The following is an 18,894-nucleotide window of genomic DNA, read 5'->3' on the forward strand; positions in this document are numbered from 1 at the left end:
TGTGCTAGCCTTCAGTTTGATTTAAGAGATATAAGGTAGACTAGGAGAGAAGGTAAAGAAAGGTGGTTGAAGGTAAGGAATTGGATGGAAGGGAAGAGGAGTCATGGAAAGCATAAAAGATCACTAGGGAAGATGGCTATAATCATTACTGGAGTAAATACCGAAATAATTGCATCAAAAACTAATGGATTCTAACCTCTAACCAAAAATGTAAGGGCTTTAGGTAAAGAAATAATAAAGCTGGATTTTGAGAAAAATAAGAAAACAGTTTTGGAAGAGAACCATGCTGAATAGTTTCTATAGATTTTGCTTGGAGGTAGGGCTAGGAAGCAGATGAAACAAGTTCCTAGATGTCTGATTTGCCTAAGTGAGACAAGTATCCTGCCTACCTGACCCCTGTGCATGGACTGCATCCTTGGAGTGGTCATTTGTCTCCGGGCTTACCTATTTACTACAGATCAGGGTACTCAGCTCAAGACTGTGGAAGGAATGAGCAGAACTTGGACACATTCCATGTCCAAGCAATAAAAATAGTACCATGGGAACAGATTAAGGTTCCAGAATCTCAAATCGTATTGCTTGAGAAATAGAAGGGAAAGTTGCATCAAAAATAGAAGTAAGAAGACATGATTTTTTTTTAAGGTGGGAGGGGATTTCACCTTCCAGCTAGAAGTCTAGCTTTGCCTTGCAAAGTTGAACCAAAATGAATCTGCACTGGAGCTGGAGACATGGGGTAAAATTTCTGTGACTAAGTCTTTGGAAACTCGTAATTGAAAATGATGGTCACTGCTAGCCATTAATGATCTGCAGCATGGCCCTTAGTCCACCTGCTCCATCACAGGTCTTCCATTTCCCTCCTACACAATTAACTGCAGGGACATTCATTATCTTACGAGATAAGTAACAAAGGTGCAAAATGTTACTTATTATTACTTAGGGCTTTCAGCCTAGATCTTCTAAACATGAGCATTCAAAAACATTTTCAACCTGGGTCTTGAAGTATTCGCATGTCTTCGACTTAATTCTTTTTTACGGATTTCCTAAAAAGAGATTTTTTTTTAGAAAATGCAATAGTAGTTCATCAATAATTTTCTGGAGTCTGCATATTTCATATAAAACTTTCAGGGACCCACCCCTCTTTAAAAATCCCAGTCACATTTTGTATGATGTCACAGTATCTTGAAAACCGCTGAGGAATTCTAATGCTGTCTCTTTGTTTACCGATTTTAAGATCATTATGCATACTCTAATGCATAATTAGAATTGTGCATTCATGCTGCTACCTGCGCTGGCTTAGTTCGGGAATAGTGTGAAGCAGCTATCTCAGAGCTACAGGCCGTTTCCCATCTTAGATTCTGATCAGAGCTGCTTGTTGAGTCTTATTGGAACACTGGCTGTCTCTGCGCCAGTCCCAAGGCTGGACTCTTCTTTTTACCACAGAGTTTCCCTCCCTGCCCTTTTGCCTCCAACTCTTAATCTTTACTTTTAAGACAGGGGGGAAAAAGGTACCAGATAGTTTGGTTTTGTTTTTTTTTTTCAAGTGTTTAGTCTATTCACACTAGTTAAATGAGAGGGATTAAAAAATTCTTCACGTTATGTATACTCCACATTTAGCATTCTACATTATAAATGAAGATACCGTCATTTTTCACTGGTAAGACTTAACTATCAACTGGCCTTATCATTAGGTTTACTTTAGCATTGCTTAAATTAGTCTAGTGCAAAATTATCAAACTTTCTTCCATATGTTGTTGGACGGTGTGATCTGAGGGGAAAAAAGGGAGTTTCAATGTTGTGTCCTTATCCACACTTGGAACATATTCGTCCAGTGGCTATCTTGAGACTATACTTTCTGTGGCAGCAAAAGGGTTGTAGTAACAGATTTTGTTGAGAAATAGGTCTTCCTCAAATACCGTAAAAGTCTTGGGTATTAGAAAAGAGCATTTGAGTTAGTCATGAAAATATTGCTTAAGTTCCATGCTTTACTGGTGGTACAGTCTTCATCAATATGGAACATTTTGCCCACAAATAGTACATACAAACAAGTTCATGTACAAACACACACACACACACACACACACACACACACACACATCATTTTGCCCTGTATACAAAATGGGGCAAAGCAAACTTCTAAATTTTGTTCTTGTTGCTGCATTTTTCTTTCACACAGAACTGGGTTAGGGAATTCTATGTCAGTGTGAATTAAGATACATTTTCATGATTCTCAAGTATGTAAGTCCCATGAAGGAGTCAACAGAAATGGGTGTGTTTTTTTTCTCATTTTTTTATTAAAAATTTCCATCTCCTCCCCTCCTCCTCCCCCTTCCCTCCCCTCCCTTCCACCCATACCCCCACTCCACCCCTCTCCAAGACAAAGAGCCATCAGGGTTCCCTTCACTATGTTAAGTCCAAGGTCCTCCCAGCTCCCCCTAAGTCCAGGAAGGTGAGCAACCAAACTGACAAGGCTCACAGTAAACCCATCCATGCTGTAGAGTTCATGCTCATTGCTGTTGTCCTTCGTTTCTCAGTCCTCCTCCACCGTCATGGGTGTGTTTTTTTTAGAGGGATTCCACCTTTGTTCCTAAAAAATGAAGCACTCTTGTACCGTTTATATTTAAAACCACTCTGTTTACTTAATTTTGTAAATGTTGAAGGACACTATGAATTTGTATTTAGCATCAAGAAAAGGAGCAAAGTTTGAACAACCAGGACCTGTCTGTTTTCTGAGTTCCTCCCACAAAGGTGAAGAAGAGAATCCTAGGGTCAGAAGTAGCTCCAACCTTTGAAGGGCCCTTGCTCCTTCACTCATAATTTGCTCAGGGAACTCATCCATTATGACTCAGGGAATTCAGTCACTTACAGAAACTTAGAACGAAGCTCAGGTTTAGTGAAGGCACAGATCCCTTAAAAATTGTAGAAATCACATGAAGCAATGACATTTTAGGGAAAAAGACAGTCTCCTTAGCAATCGAAGACTGTTCTTTGATTTTTATTTGTTTTACTATGTGGAAGGTAAAAAAAGGAGACAAGAAAAACATTAAATAAGTACATCTGATTAAGGTAGTCACATTTAAGACATTATATGCCATTGCACAATATAACACAAAATCACATCTTCAAAATAGTCTTACTATACAAAGAACTCTCAAGTTAGAGTTCAAAGTGGAGAATTAGCAGAAATAAAAATTCAATGACCATAACTTTTGTCCTGCTATGTCCCTAATGCCTTGCAAAGGAGAATTTAGGTCTCATGATTGCTAATAAAACTATAGGTGGGAGTAAGATGAGATTATTGCATTGTATGTGACTGTGAGAAAGATTGTCTATAAATTTTTAAAGTTTAGTTGAAAGAATATTGAAAGACTTTAGAATAAGGAAATGATTAAATGTTCAAGGATATAGATATAGTTAACCTAATTCAAACATTATATAATATATTTAAGTTACATAATATCTCTTATCAGTAATAATAGATTTATTTTGTACTTTAATGCATAAGGTAGAAAGGAAAACACAACCATGAAATTTAGACTAAAGGAAAAACTTTTTTTATTAAGTAAAGCTTTTTATAATGCAGGTTATTTTTCCACTAACACAGAAGGGTCATCAAATTTATGTCATTGAAATAGCAGTGATGAGTGGTGTTTTGGGCTCCAACTAATACAGTAAATAGATGAAGGATCAAGTAGGAAAACACTTACACTTTTTGTCTATTATATGTTATTCTGTTGATATTGGGTAATATAAGTTCAATGGATATTAGATCTTATTCTGTGAAAGGATGACGCATAGTGCAAGCGGCTTTCTACCTGTTAGGTAACCAAGGCATACATAGAACTTCTGGCAGACATTTGATAAGTTTTGCAAATGTTGCCCCATTCCTCAAGTCAAGGCCCACAGTAAGCATAAGAAGCACTTTGTATTTTTGTTGTTGAATTTAACATTCATCCCAATGAGTCCTTAGGACATCAAGAAAAGAGCTGATGCTCAAAGAGCTATACCTGCCTGACCAAATCCACACCCCATGCAGCCAATTGGAAAGCTGGCTTCAACTCAAGCAAGCTGACTCTTAGGCTCCAGTGCTATTTCTCCATGATGACTACAAGGGCATGAACCATGATTCCTCCTTCGTACTGTCATGATTTCTACCACATTCCAGAAACATGCTGTTGTGAGCATTCAATGACTAGTATCTAAATTATAGTTGAATATCTTGCTTTCAATAGTTAGTCAAAAGAACAACTATGGCACAAATTTTTTCACATCTACTTTATTTCTACCCAGTTCTTCTCATGAGGGATCATTTTGACTTTCCAGATTAAATTTCCATTTTGTCCAGCAGAGGAAAGGGCTGTGCTTGGGTTTTAGTCCAATCTGTGTTCAAAAGCCATCTCATCAAGTACTGAATACCCAGGCAGATAAGCAGTATATCCAAAGGATCTGAAGAAAGGAAGAAAGGTAGTGTTCTGCACTACCAAGGGCTGCCTAGACTGTCCTCTGCTCAAACTACACTCAAATGCACACCAGGGAAGAATGTTATTCTGTGTGTATTCTTGTGTAACAAGTGCAGTTTCGTATCTTGAACCTCATCTCATCCTGGATCTCATCATGAATTCTGATTATGAATGGAAATGCTTATAAAGGCTGTTTTTTTAAATCTGGTGTAAGATACAATCATCTCTATAAGTCTAAAAATGCTTAAAGTCATGAAAACACAATATTCCAAGGTATTACCCATTTTTCAATATTTTATATCACTAAGTAGACCACGTCTGGTCTGTTCCTCTTACTTGAAGCTTAGTGCTGATATTTAGCATCTCAACTAGACCTACAAGACTCCAAACTGTGCAAATGTGAGAAATAATTCACCACAAAAGCTATAAATTTCACAGCTCAAGAAACCCTGAAGATTATTAATGAGGCGCCATGCAATTAGCTTCTACAAAGTACAGCAAGACATCATGCATAATGTAAAACAGAAACTGCTAACCAGTGGTTTGTGGAAGATCATTTAAGCTAGCTTGCATGAGCAGGAAGTACTGATATTAAGCACACTTCCTAAGAAGACCCTCAGTGCCCTCACACCGTGGAGAGAATTCAACTTCCTATAGATTACTAAGAAGAAAACAGAGGACAATTCATGGTTAAGGACTGCCTAGAAATGACTGCTTGGCTAAGTTATTTAGCTTCTTAGACTCTGCATATTTATCTATAAAACAGATATAAAGGTATTTTATGGGATTGCAAAAATAATCAGTTTAAACACAATATAGCACATAAAATTTTAACACATTGCTGCTGCTTAATAAAGGCAAGAAAATTAATCATACATTAGGGAAATTTGTAACTTTTGAGTTAGCCAGAATTACTATTTTACCGGGAATTCTAAAAGTTTGAGAAAACATATTTCTTTAATAATAAGTAGAAAAATAAGCTAAATGTTTACAGGGACTTAGATACCCAGTACTCTTAGTATACATTACATGTGTGAACTCATTCGCTTTTTAAAATAACCCTGTACCACAAATAGTTTTGTAATTCAGATTTTCATGTTATGTGTATGTGTGATTTCCTCTGTATATCCATGGGCATCGCTTCCATGCATGGTGCCGTGAAGACTAGAAGGGGGCTACAGACCTTATGAAACTGGAGTTACAGACAGTTGTGAGCCAATGGTGGGGATGCTAGGAACTGAACCTAGATCTTCTGCAAGACATGCAAGTGTTCTTAACTCTTGAGCTTTTTCTCCAAACCCCTAAACCAATCAATAAACCATTGAGGGAATTCTTAGTAATTTTTACAAAGTCACACACTTCTTGAGTTGATGTGCATATGGTATTTACTCAGTCATTTGCCTCCCACAGACAATTAAGCCACCTTTGAATCCTTAATTAGCAAAGTGTATTAAATTAGTTAATGAACATATATTTAAAATATGCACATTCATCTGGCTATTGTAGTGGTTAATATTGATTACCATCTTGGCAGGATCTGCAAACATCTAGGGGGAAAGCCTCCAGCAGAGTAGAGAGTCATAAATTGATAGAGTTGATCATAGCAAAAGGTTGAGAAGCAATAAGCTGGTATTTAATAGATGAGATGCATAGCTAAACTCCTAATATGCATCTTAAAAGATCATTATGATTAGATTTGAGATATAACTATAAAAACATGGGCCATGCTTTATGGTATTTCATTGCTACACATGAGAAACTTGAATGTGTTTAGCCAAACTCTAAAGTTAGTTCCATAACTATCATTAAACACCACTCTCTCCCTAACATAGACTAGCAATCATTTCTCCTTTGTACACTGCCATTTCATCATGGGTCATGGAATATGCATTGCATTTTCCAAGTGTATCAATCATAGGCTTGAATATAATTATCTTGATTATTAATATTGATTTAAGTAATCTGTGTGAGTGCTACTTAAGTTTTATTGTTAATATATTGTGAGCATCTAGGAGAAGCATAAGTCATCTGTCTGTCCATTCTTGAAGTTTTCTGTGCAGAGCTTATTAGTAAACTTCTGCACATATGATGACCACAAGTAATTTCCATAAAAGCCCAAAATGATTATTCAAATAACTGAACAGTAGCCTTCTCAAAACAGAAACAATTGAAATAAGGACAAAGCTAGCCATGTTGTACTATTACTAGTTGAGATGAATTTACACATAATGTTCTATTATTGACATTGCAAAAACCACATTTAGACAATGCAAACAAATGTCTTCCGAATGTTAAGTTAGCTTGCATGTAACCGATAACCACAAAAACACTGATATTGGTAGTCAAACCGTAAACTGTAATCAATGCCATAGTTTGTCACTTTAACCCAGTTCAAACTCACTATCTAGCATGTACATTGATGCTTCTATTCACAGATGTAAGTGTTTAAGAGAACATGATAAGCTAAAGGCAAGGTGTGATATTGCATACGTCTAATCCAAGCACTTAAGAGGCTGAGGCCAAAATATCTCCAAGTTCAAGTGCTGGGTAGGCTACATAGTAAGACCTTGTCTCAAAACGGAAAAAAGAAAAGAAACAGTAGCCAAGAAAGGAAAGGGGAAAGAAGAGCAGAAAGGAGATGGGAGAAGCGTGGGCGGGGGGGCAGATTAGAGAGGGAAGGAGGGAGGGACAGGGAAGGAGGAGATAAAATAAAAGAAAGAGAATTGAAATAGACTTAATAAAGTTTGTCTCATATGACTGAGACTCATATGCCAAACATCTTACTCATAAAATACTTTTTAAAAATTCATGTTTATTCTTCGCTCTTCATTAGAAAAATCATGTCACTGAAAATTAGCAACAACAGAGAAATATCACATTACGAAAATTGATCCAGATGCAACATTGACAAAGATAAACCTCATTTGGCTTCATGGCATGCCATTCCCGCTCCCCATGCATGGACCAGCATGCCGAATAGCGTATGGGAGTTAGAGGCATGGAGTGCTGGAGTTTGTTACTGTCCTGCTCCTACGTCTTCAAGAGGGAAAGAAAGGTAACCCACCTCGGTGAGGTGGACACTTGTTCCGTAAAGAAAAGCTTTACAAAAGTCCTTCCACATGTGTTGGTTAAGCAAACTTATTCAAAACCACCCTCACCACCAAAGCCTTTTAGATACTTGAGCCATGTGTAACGCTCTTGTAAACTAATTGTCATAGGATTAGCATAAGCTTTGCTCACCTGCCCTAATACTCTGACATTTCTGCTGAGCTCTTTCTGAACCAGAATTTAAATAACGTGACAATAATGTTTTGTGGGGGGAATATACCTTTCTGAAATATACTGTTACCAATATAATACCTAGCACTAACATTAATATTGGTGTATTTTTTGCTATGGAGGGGACTCACTTTTCTCACTTCCATTCTTATTTTAATACAAATATTTTTAACTTAATTATAACATCAGAAATTTTTAAGTTCTAAATACAAGTAAACTAATATTAGTCTAAGATAATAGATATAAAGATACACAGCAGGAATATTAGTAATTAAGAGAATATATTTACTTATTGCAACTTTAGTATTATTATATTGAGACCTTTTTCACCCTTATGACTACCCCAAATGCTAAGAACAGGTTGCAGATGAGGGCTTAGGCCTAAACAAATCATTTGTATTACCACCCCCCCCCCATACACACAACTAACTCATGGGGCACTGGAAGAAGAAACAAAGATAATGTAAAATCCAGAAGACAGGGAGGAAGGCAACAGAACCCTGTCCTCTAGACTGGGATTCAGCCAGTAAAATCAAGATCTCAGAGCAGCTGCAATTGCTTTGCCTGGACCTGTAGAAGACAGATCCTCTGAATAGTCAGTCACTCATGGATGGGGCTCAGGGTTTATGTGACCTTACCTTGTACTGTTGAGCATGAGCACCTGATGATGATTGGAAGGGGGCGCCATAATTATCAGTTGTCTAGGTATTAGTGTACTCACCGGGCTTCCATGGATAGCTCCATTCACAAGACCACCCAGGTGGCCACACACAAACAAAACCAAAACAAAAAGCCATGAATTCAAGTAAGGAGATTATAGAAGTGGAGGTGGGTAGAGAAAGGAAGGAAAGAGGAAGAAGGGGGAAGGGGATTGAGAGTAATCAGTATGTATGTATATATATATATATATATATATATATATGCATAAAATTGTGAAAGAAAAATAAGAAAAGTATTATTAGCTGGGCAGTGGCAGTGCACACCTTTAATCCCAGCACTCAGTAGGCAGAGGCAGGCGGATCTCTGTGAGCTGAGTTCGAGGCCAGCCTAGTCTCCACAGCAAGTTCCAGGATAGTCAGGACTACACTCAGAGAAACCTGTCTAGATAAAATGACAACAAAAAAATGTGTTATCTCTCTTTAAATAGAAACTAAGATTAGCTAAGGTGACAAACCAACGACAGCAACAATAATACTAACAACAATAATACTAACAACAATAATGAAGCCATAAAATTAATTGCATGTGTGGTAGACTACTTCTTGAGGGATGTATAACTCTCAATATCAATATGCATACCTCTCAATAGGGTAGCTTTGAGCAGGACATTTATTCTCTCTATTACACAAGGCCTTTCAATGAGTCTCGATAGATGACTGAACAGAATCAACACTAAGTTTTTTTAAAACTAAATAGGCCAATGATAGTTTAAGGTGAATGTATATCTAGTCCATATACTTTCTAGTCTTCAAAACACCTTCATTTTGACCACATTACTATCTATGAACAGGCTCAAAACATATAACATTTAATTAAGATAGATTCCATTATTTATTTATTTCTTCACCAGCAAGAATAACATTTTCTTCAGCATGTCGAAGCTCGGTAGGGTTGGGTTTCCGTATGCATCTTCCAGGGCACACTCAGAATGTGAGTTGGTTTGGGAGGAAATTCTATAGCAAATGTCTCTTAAGGACAGTATTAACAAGCTGTAAGGACATATGAGATCATCTTACGCAGAAAAAAAAATAGAGACCTCCAGAGGTTAAGTGGCTGGCTCCAGGTCACGTAGCTGGCACCGAGGCTCACATGCTCCCGACCCCTGCCATAGTTTTTGTGACAGTCTCCTAAAAGGAAGGCTACTGGAGAGCAATTTGTTGTTTTGAGTTTTCTTTTTTTTTTCCTTCTTCCATCTTGGGGTTTCAGCTCTGACACTCTTTTGCAGATTGCATTACGTACAAGCCCAGAAACTCTGCCAGGAGCAAAACAACACTCCTTAAACACTCTGTGACTCCCAGAGACACATATAATAAAAAGGGTGAAGCTAATGGTTGCCAGCTTGTAGGGAGGCACTCCTATTCCGAGCCAAATTGATGTGAAGAACAGATGAGACTGTGGGGCTGAAGTTGGCAGAAAGAAAGAAACATTACTTCATTCTTTCTGAAAATGAAGCAGAATATCTTTCTGGATACTCTAAGGGTTATTAATTTGGTGATTTTTTTCCCTCTTGAAAAAGTGAAAATTTTCTATTTTTAGAGCTGATGGTTTCAGCCCATAGTGTTTGTCTGTTCATCCCTGAATGGTTATTCTTATTTTGAAGCAGTTTACTTTAAATAACCCGCATGCATAGAATTATTTGTGTTTTGCTTTGAATGGAATCATTATTTTTGTCCTGAAATTTCTATATTTAAGAAGTGAGTTGGGTTAAGAGAAAGCAAGGCAAATGTACCACAAGTGATAACAATTACTTCAATTGGTGGTGATTAGAGATAAACAGACATACAGCATACGAATATAGTAGGCAAGGATTCTATGATTTTATTCTACACTGATTTTTTTTTTTAAGGTCTCTTATCGTGGTTGACATCCCACATCCCACACTCAATGTGAAGATGCTTTCTTAGGAAAAGTCCTCTGGAATTCTACTCTCCTAATATTTATAACAGATATTTTATAGAGTCACACTCAAGAAAAATGGGATTATAATGATACCTTCATGAAATTCCTCTCTCCTCGCCTTGCAGAATACTGCAATGGATTTAACAGAACATCACAAATGTCTTTCTTGTTTGCCCAACACTTGTATCATCTAATTTCAGAGTACTTTTGGTTCTTTTTGCTGAAGTTTGAAAAATACTTAAAGCACAACAATTTTCCAGGCAGTACAATTTTGATATATTTTATGAAGTTGGTTTGTTATTTGCCAAACAGCAAATGAAGGTAATATCATTCACTTTGGTATGAGTTTGGAAATGTTATTAGTGATGTGTTTAAATGATTATACCTCTTTTCCTAAGCACATGCACCCTCCCCCAACACACACACACACACACACACACACACGCACACACACACACTGTCATTCAAGTTCTACTTTCATAGCATCAAGTACAGACATTCATAAATTTTGTCTTTAAAATTCTATATTTTATGTTTTTTTTTACTTGAAAGTACTATTTTCTTGATTGGAAAAGTTAAATTGATAATTTTGGGGCTATGTGACATGTCTAAAATTACAGAAATTATAATTCTATAAAGCCTTGAATTGGAACTTTTTATGAAGAATTTTAAGTTATTTGCTCCCACTGAACAGATTGCTGCTCCTTATAATTCAAATTCATTGTCTTTAGAAAGGTCATACAGTAAAAAAGATGGAGAGTGGTTAAGTTCCCATTACTGTAAGTTTGTGTGTAATCAACTTCCAATGTGGAGAATTACTTAAATGTATATGTATAAACTGAAATTTTTATTATGAAAAAAAAACTTGTGTGGTAGTAAAAGAGGAAGCCATATACAGTATCATAATTTTTATTAGATTTGAGAACAATTGAGTTGAGATGTTGGTGACGGGTGTGTCATTCAATTTCCTAATGCCAAATACAAAGTATAAAGTTTCTCTCTTTCTCTTTATGTGTGTGAATTTGTGTGTCTCTCTGCATAGCCCTGAGTGTTTCTGATTTTATTATATATTTAATATCTGTTTTACTTTTGAAAAATTTCTATGCCTAATATAACATTGAGAGAATAGTAAAAGGTATCAATTATTAAGATAGTAGAATATTGTCAGGCAGGCTTCATATCTTTTTACTGACTACATAGCTATGGAAACAGCACCAAGGTAATTTCCATCACCATCAACCTTTATCTGGTGCAAAGGCATAAGATATTATAACTGTGTTTTCACATGTTTCCCAGACAATTCCCACCAAGCAACAGTTGCAATCCTTTCTCAAGGGGTTCGGCTCTTCTTGTACACAACCCCTTCCTGTGGCTCCTAGGTCTTCTAGCTCTTATTTTGGAAAAACTCAACAAAGTTTTCCAGCAAAATTTGGAATCCCTAAGGCAGCATTACGTCATCAGTCTCTTGGGTGAGAATTCTCCTCTATTCTTTACCTTTGGGCTGCCTACTTTTATCTCCATTAACCTTTTGGCTCGACTATAAACATTTATTGAAGGCTACCTCCTTTGTCGGTCCAGTAACTCCAAAGGTTAGTGAGCAGAGGATGCCAGTCTGACCTCTTTTATCCACATTAGATGATTCTAATTATTCCTAAGAAGTGACACGTATGACCCATTTTGTCCTTGTCAAGTTTGTCTAGTTGTGAGCTGTCTAAACTTGAAACTCTGGGTTCAAACTGTGTCTAGAAGTGCAGGGTTTTTTTTTTTTTTTAACTACAATGTGGAGCCTGAAAAAGTGTATAGTTCTTTTGCAATGCAGTTTAACTGAAAATGATGACTCCTTTTATGTGCCTCCGATTATTGCTAAGAGAGCTACAAATAAAGCACAAACTTTAACTGACAAATCTCTATCTCCATGGGCATTTCAACATGGAAACTAAAATAAATGAAATTAAATTAGGATAAGCTAAGCTTCCCTAAGATTAAAAGCATCATGATCCTTTGAAAGTCACTCTTCTTTTCATGCTATGTGACCACCAGCATCTTCAGGTTCCTCTCATAAGTGTCTACTTGAAAACTTGGGCAAAAGCAAGGGACAGTGGCAAATGCCATTGTTTTACAGGCTCTGTTGTGTATGGAAATAATGTCGGTCCTCTTCCTCCTCCTCCTCTTCCTCCACCTCCTACTGCTAGTCTGTCCTTCCCCCTGCACCTCCTCCTTTTCCTCTTCCTTCTCCTACTGCTATTCTGTCCTTCCCCCTGCACCCATTCTTCTTACTCTACTCTTTGTTGTATTCTTTTTGTTCGTTTGGTTGGATTTTTGTTTTTTGGGATTTTTTTATTTTTTGTTTTGGAGACAAGAGCTCATGGTGTAAATCAGACTATCCTCCATCTCCAAGATATTCTGCCTCAAGTCTCCCAAGTGCCAAGCCTCTCCAGATTTGTGCCATCAATCCACCTTTATCCACTTCCAGTGGTCCAGCAAAGTCTCACAGGGCTGTAGCCTTTAGAAGACTCTTCATCATATAAAGATGGAAATTGTGGAATAATATTTTTGAATAGTATTATTATTGTTGAATACTAGCATTGGCTGTTTTAATGCGCAAATGGGACAACCAGGAAGTTCTGTCCTGAACTCTATGCTAACCACTGCAGACACTACCAACCCTCAACAAATGGGGATTCGGGAAATTCTTTTGACATTTCAGTTCATTTATTAATCTAGACATTTAGTAAATGATTGACATGTCTCTAAATATAGTATTGAGCATTATGCTAGCTCTTTTACATACTAAAAAGTTGGAATAGAATGCACATTTTGAGCCAGGCTGTGGTGGTGGTGCATGCCTTTAATTCTAGAACTCAGAAGGCAGAGACAGACAGAACTCTGTGTGTTCGAGGTCAGTATAATCTACAGAGCAAGTTACAGAAAATCCAAGGTTGTACAGAGAAAACCTGTTTCAATTTTTTTTTTTAAAAAAAAAAGCAAAAATAACAACAATAAAAGAATGTCCATTTTGGAGATATGCATTCTAAAGTTGAAAATACTTAGGTGGCTTTCCAGCCAGGCGACCCACCAGCAGCTTGGGTAAAGATTCCCAAGTATATCATCTTCTCCCTCACCTTGACTTTAAACAAACTGCAACTGCCAAGTCAAAGATGATGCCAGACATGTTCGTATAAACCCGAGTCTAGATGCAAGGACAATGCAAGCACCACTAGGTATTTCGTGTCATTTTGAAACAGCAACGTCCTATGGTGTTGTTCCAACTAAGAAACATGTATTTTATCACTTTGAATGGATTTCAGAAGGGAATTTTGACATTTTTTTTTTAAAAAGCACAGTTCAGTAAATCTGAATGTTTTTTTTATCCTTGTTTGATTTTACTGTTTAAGTAAACAGAGGCTGCAAATCTCAAATTATTATTTTATAACTCTGTAGGTCAGAAGTCCAATACAGGTCTCAAGGTGTCCAGCAGACATGATTATTCTTGAAGATTCTAAGAAAGAATCCATATCCTGAAGGCTGGATCTTCCACAGCTGTAGGGTTTTAGGGTGTGAGATATCAGTTACTGGCTCTTCTTGTGAACGGAGGACAGAGCTAGCTTATTTATTCATTCATTTATTGTTTGTTTGTTTATTTATTTATTTTTGCTTGTGGCCTATGTCACTTCCTCATCTTTAAAGGCAGGTGCAATAATTGCAGGTGAAATCTGTTTGTTTGTTTGCTTGTTACAAGGTAAAACTCTAAAGCTCAGGCCAGTCTAGAAGACACTGTGTGGCTCTGGGTGTCTGATGGCTCACAGCAATCCCCCTGTAGCAGCCTTTGGAGTGTTGGGATTGCAAGTGCGAACCATCAAGCCCAGCATCTGAGAATCCCTTTGTTTCACACTTTTGACTTCCCTTTCCACTTTTCAGGGACTCCTATGTTTTGAATGAGATTATTTGCACAATTTTGGACAAGTTGCCCTCTCCTGGTCCTAAATATTTCACTGCATCTTTGACAGAGAAGGTAACATACATATTCCCAAGGTCTGAGGCCTCGGACCATGGTTTCTTCAGGACCATTTTCATACCTGCCACGCCTTTCACAAGACCTCACTTTTGTCCCAGTCAGTTATGTCACCTGTACACTTTGTGTGTTAATAAATATGTCCCTTACGTCCCTCATTTAAGAAGCCAGAGGGTTAAATTCAATGAAGTTTAAAGTGTCTAAAACTCTAGAATTTCTATGAATCCTCATCCTAGAGTGAGGGATGAGGAAATGAGCCTAATGATCAAGGTGGATTTTATTGCTCTTTTCTATACATGGATTTTTCTGGAGTGTCCATTTCATATAATCCTGGATAACTCCTTCCTTCTCACACTTTGTAATCTTCTTTGAAGGCAGTCAATCTCCCCAAAAGTTGGTTTCTTCAGGCAGAAATCGGCTCACCTCCTCAAAACCGTAATAACTGCTCCCACGATAGTTTTTTTTTTTTATCTATTTATTATTTACGTTACAGCTTCGGTATAGCATTCAGCTAGAACTTCTCATACTCTTGCTTCTTCCTTGCTGGTGTGCAGTAGAAGAAATTGTTTATATTTTGGTCCAGTTTCTTAAATCAATTCCTGCCTGTGCTGAAGCATGATATATATATATATATATATATATATATATATATATATATATTTACCAAAGTCTTAAGACATACAGTTCTTAACTCATCATTCAGAAATGATATTCATCCACTATTTTTGTTTGAGTCACACAGTCATCTCTTAAGTCTTAGCTTGCATAGGGGCAAAATAGTGGGGAGCAGGGTATAATTATCTGATGTTGGAGTAGTAAAAAGCAAAAGCACAGCATCATTCAGGTGAAGTGCTTACCAGTCCACATGCAGCAGGTATTAAGTGGATGTAGAAACTGTGGATAGTGTTCCAGTAGCAGTAGCATTTAGGAAGACCCTACCATCCTTGCTCCTCAGAAACCCTCAATCCCAGAAAATCAGGAATTTTGGCGTCACTTAGAGTGACCATATTGGGGACGAAAACACCACAGACACCACCACTGCTCTCTATCAAGTATTTGACCTTCATAAAATTACTTGATCTTTCAGGTTTGGTGTCCTTGTCTGTAAGTAAGACAGAGAAAGTGTCTAACACACTGTCTGTGTACACAGCAACTGTTTCCATTGGCTGTGTCTGCTTAGAAAATTAACTACAAAAGATTTTCACTGAGGTGTAACATGCTTGTAGCTCTCCCAAGCCTTTTCTCCTAAATACATCCCTTTAAGCTTTCTATTGATAAGTAAGAAGAAGCCCCTCAGTGATGACTGTGATGATGAAAGCTAGCCCTCTCTTTCAGGAATTTGTACATACTCAGGAAAGTTCTAAAGATCTCCTTAAGAACGTAAACCACAGAGTTCCAGGACTGAGTGTCCTGCACACTGTTTTCTGACATATTGTTCAACATTTATCCACAGGATCCCAGTAACTCCACACTCTTCCTGGAAGGTGCCTCTCTGGTATCCTGTGAGAACATACAGGACAGACATTCCCACCATCCCCCTTGTTTTTAAATGACTCCTATTGACTGGGATTTCTGTCCCGCCTCTTACTGTAATCGTTTATTCCCAGTAAAATTCACAGAAGACTACATTAATTATAAACTGGTTGGCCTAGTAGCTCAGCTTCTTATTAATTAATTTTTACATCTTACATTAGCCCATAATTCTTGTCTGTGTTAATCACGTGGCTTGGTACCTTCATCAGCGAGGCATTCTCATCTTGCTTCCTCTGCGTCTGGGTGCCAATTGAAGACTTAGACTTTCCTCTTCCCAGAATTCTCTTGTTCTCATTGCCCCACCTCTACTTCTTGCCTGGCTACTGGCAAATCTGTGCTTTATGAAAATAATACAAGGGTACAGACAATTGTCCCACAGCAAACAAATTTTCAGTTTATGGGCGACAGTATACCATGATCCTTTCCACATTTCTTAAAGCATCTGGCATCTTCACCTGGATATTTCATCCAAAAAGACTCGGATTTTGCATCCTAAAAGCTGATGTGGGAGGGTCTTCTGTTTTAATAAAGAAACTGCTTTGGCCAGCCCTTAGGTGGGTGGAGTAGACAGAACAGGAAGAAGGAAGTGAGGTAGATGGCTCAGTCAGATGCCACGCCTCTCCTAAGTGAGACAGACCACCATGCCTCTCCTCAGAGAGAGAGAGATGCCATGAAGCCAGCCACCAGGCCAGATGTGGTGAATCTTTCCTGGTAAGAAACCACTCGTGGTGTTATACAGATTATTAGATATGGGTTAGTCAAGATGTGAGTAAGAGGCAGAAAATAATGGGCCAGGCAGTATTTAAATGACTACAGTTTGTGTGTTGTTATTTCGCGTGTTAAGCTAGCCGTGCTGGAGCCAGGCAGGATGAAAAGCAGGCCTGCCCGCAGCACCATCAAAAAGCTGTACCAAATTTGTGTCATTCTGTTTTCCATTACTGATGTGAGTACAAGGTCAGGTTATAGGCAACTGACTTGTTTACCTTCCACTAAGATTTCCCAGAGACTTTACATAATGGAAAAGCCTCAGGTTTGGTGTTCAAGAACGACACTGAGGCAGGTTGTTTTTTGGTGGGAAGGGAACTATTAAAAGGGTTATTAGTGCCATAAAGAGACCAGCCGTACATAATATGAGGTTTTAAAGGGAAGTGGGACCCACATTGCTGAGTAGGGATGCCTGGACATTCTAAGCTACCCAAACCCTTACACATTCCTGATCTAGCTAACATTTCAGACTGGTTTTAAATTTATCCTTCATGGTTGAATTCTTATCTACAGTTTGTTCTATAGTCATTGCCTTGCGTGATCAGACTGTTACTTAATGAATTGAGGAGGCCTCTGTTTTACCTACAGTTTTGAACATGGTTTTGCCATTACCAATCGATTGGTATGTTGTACGCCATCCTTGCTGTTGTGGAGGGAGTGAAATGGGTTTTCCAGATTCCTGTGAGGTCTGAAGTTGCCAGTGTACAAAGAAATCCTCTGGGGACTACTTGTGAACGTCGATTTGGGGAATTCATGATAGCGCATAACATATGAGAAAGTCCCAGGATGACTGAGATTTCTCTGGCAGAATCATATCTAGGTGAAAATGCAGTTCAGAAATTACCTCGAGACCCTTGTATTGTCCTCTGTGTTGTGGTTTCCTGATATTTGATACACAGAACACGGGCTGTCGAATGATAAGTCTGAACGCCAGTTTACTGTAACTCACCCGGGAAGCGCCGTCTGGCTGAGACGTTCCCACTTGCTCCTCAGTTTAGCTCCTGACGTGTAAATTTATCAAATGGGTTTTAAAGGTAAATAATTTGGGTGCCAAGCTCCCCAAAGTGTGGAATCTTATGAGAATTAGATTTACCCCTTTTTGGTATGTTCTTTTAGAATGGTAACCCTGGCCTCTCTGCCTATTTATTTGGAGCAAAGGGTAGCTCATGGCTTCGTCGCTCTGTACTTGATTTATTCGGGGCTGCTCTTTTACAGTTTTCTGGAGACAATGCCCGGTGTGTCATTAGCATCGTTATTATTGCGGCGATAGTCAGACCGCATATCCACACTTTAGTCAGGGTGATTGGGTAGATTTCATTATTCATTCCAAAAAAGCGCAGACTCTAATACAAATGTCACCCAGGGTAGAGCTTTGAAATGGATACTGATTCTCTAAATTCTTTCCTGTCTGTTTCAAGAAATAATAAAATCCTGTTCATAATGAAGCCCAATGTGTCTAAAGTTCACTTCCACACACTCTGCTCTGTGATGAAAGTCACCTGCCTTCTCATGATAACTCAGAGCCGTAAGAGATCTGCCTATTCGTGGAGATCTGATCCAATATCAAGGGGGGGGGGTTCCTAGATAATAATTCCACCATTCACGATTAGTGAAAGCTGTAAAACCTTGGAGGGCTCCTGCCATCTTAAAGAGATACAACAAAGCAGGGGAATAAGGCCTTGGGTTACAGTTTGGGCGATTTAGTTGTTTGTTTAAATGAAATGCTCAGTAGAGTTATCATTAGAGTTTTTGATCAACAAGAGCAAATGGCATCTGTTTGTTGTCGTTCCACAGAAGACAAAAGCTCAGGTCCCCATGGTGCTGACTGCTGGTCCCAAGTGGCTTCTGGATGTGACTTGCCAAGGAGTGGAGGACAGCAAGAACAACTGCATTGTGTACAGCAAAGGTAAATGCGCGCTCCTTTCCCCTGTCTCTTTAGCGGCACTGAAATCTGAATAGTGTGGGCTTGCTCCCGAGGAATGGGATCGAGGACCAGGTGGAAATTGAGTCTATTGCTTCCCCTTTCACTCATGACTCTCTCTAGTCTGTGTTTTCAGGGAAGCTTTACTGATTTTGACTTCTGTGCAACATAAACAAGAAGAGTTACCACTAAGTTCCTTACTTAGTGCTGTGACCCTTTGCTAAGTGTCATGTGTGAGCCATTTAGTTGGTATCTGTTTCCTTTACTCTTACTCCTATGGATAGCTGCCTGGTTTTATGAAATCTCAG

The 18,894-nt window shown here is 38.3% G+C and overlaps 1 protein-coding gene across 1 annotated transcript in view; it reads left to right on the forward strand.

The window, feature by feature from the left end:
- The window catches only part of Zfpm2 (zinc finger protein, FOG family member 2), a 495,880-nt gene that overhangs the window by 327,803 nt on the left and 149,183 nt on the right, over positions 1 to 18,894 (forward strand). The window contains exon 8 of the mRNA XM_042055712.1: positions 18,460 to 18,571. Within this exon, the coding sequence (XP_041911646.1) occupies positions 18,460 to 18,571 (112 nt within the window). The remainder of the gene's footprint in view (positions 1 to 18,459; positions 18,572 to 18,894) is intronic.

The sequence above is a fragment of the Arvicola amphibius genome, chromosome 9 (genome assembly GCF_903992535.2).
Source record: "Arvicola amphibius chromosome 9, mArvAmp1.2, whole genome shotgun sequence".
In the NCBI taxonomy this organism is placed as follows: domain Eukaryota; kingdom Metazoa; phylum Chordata; class Mammalia; order Rodentia; family Cricetidae; genus Arvicola; species Arvicola amphibius.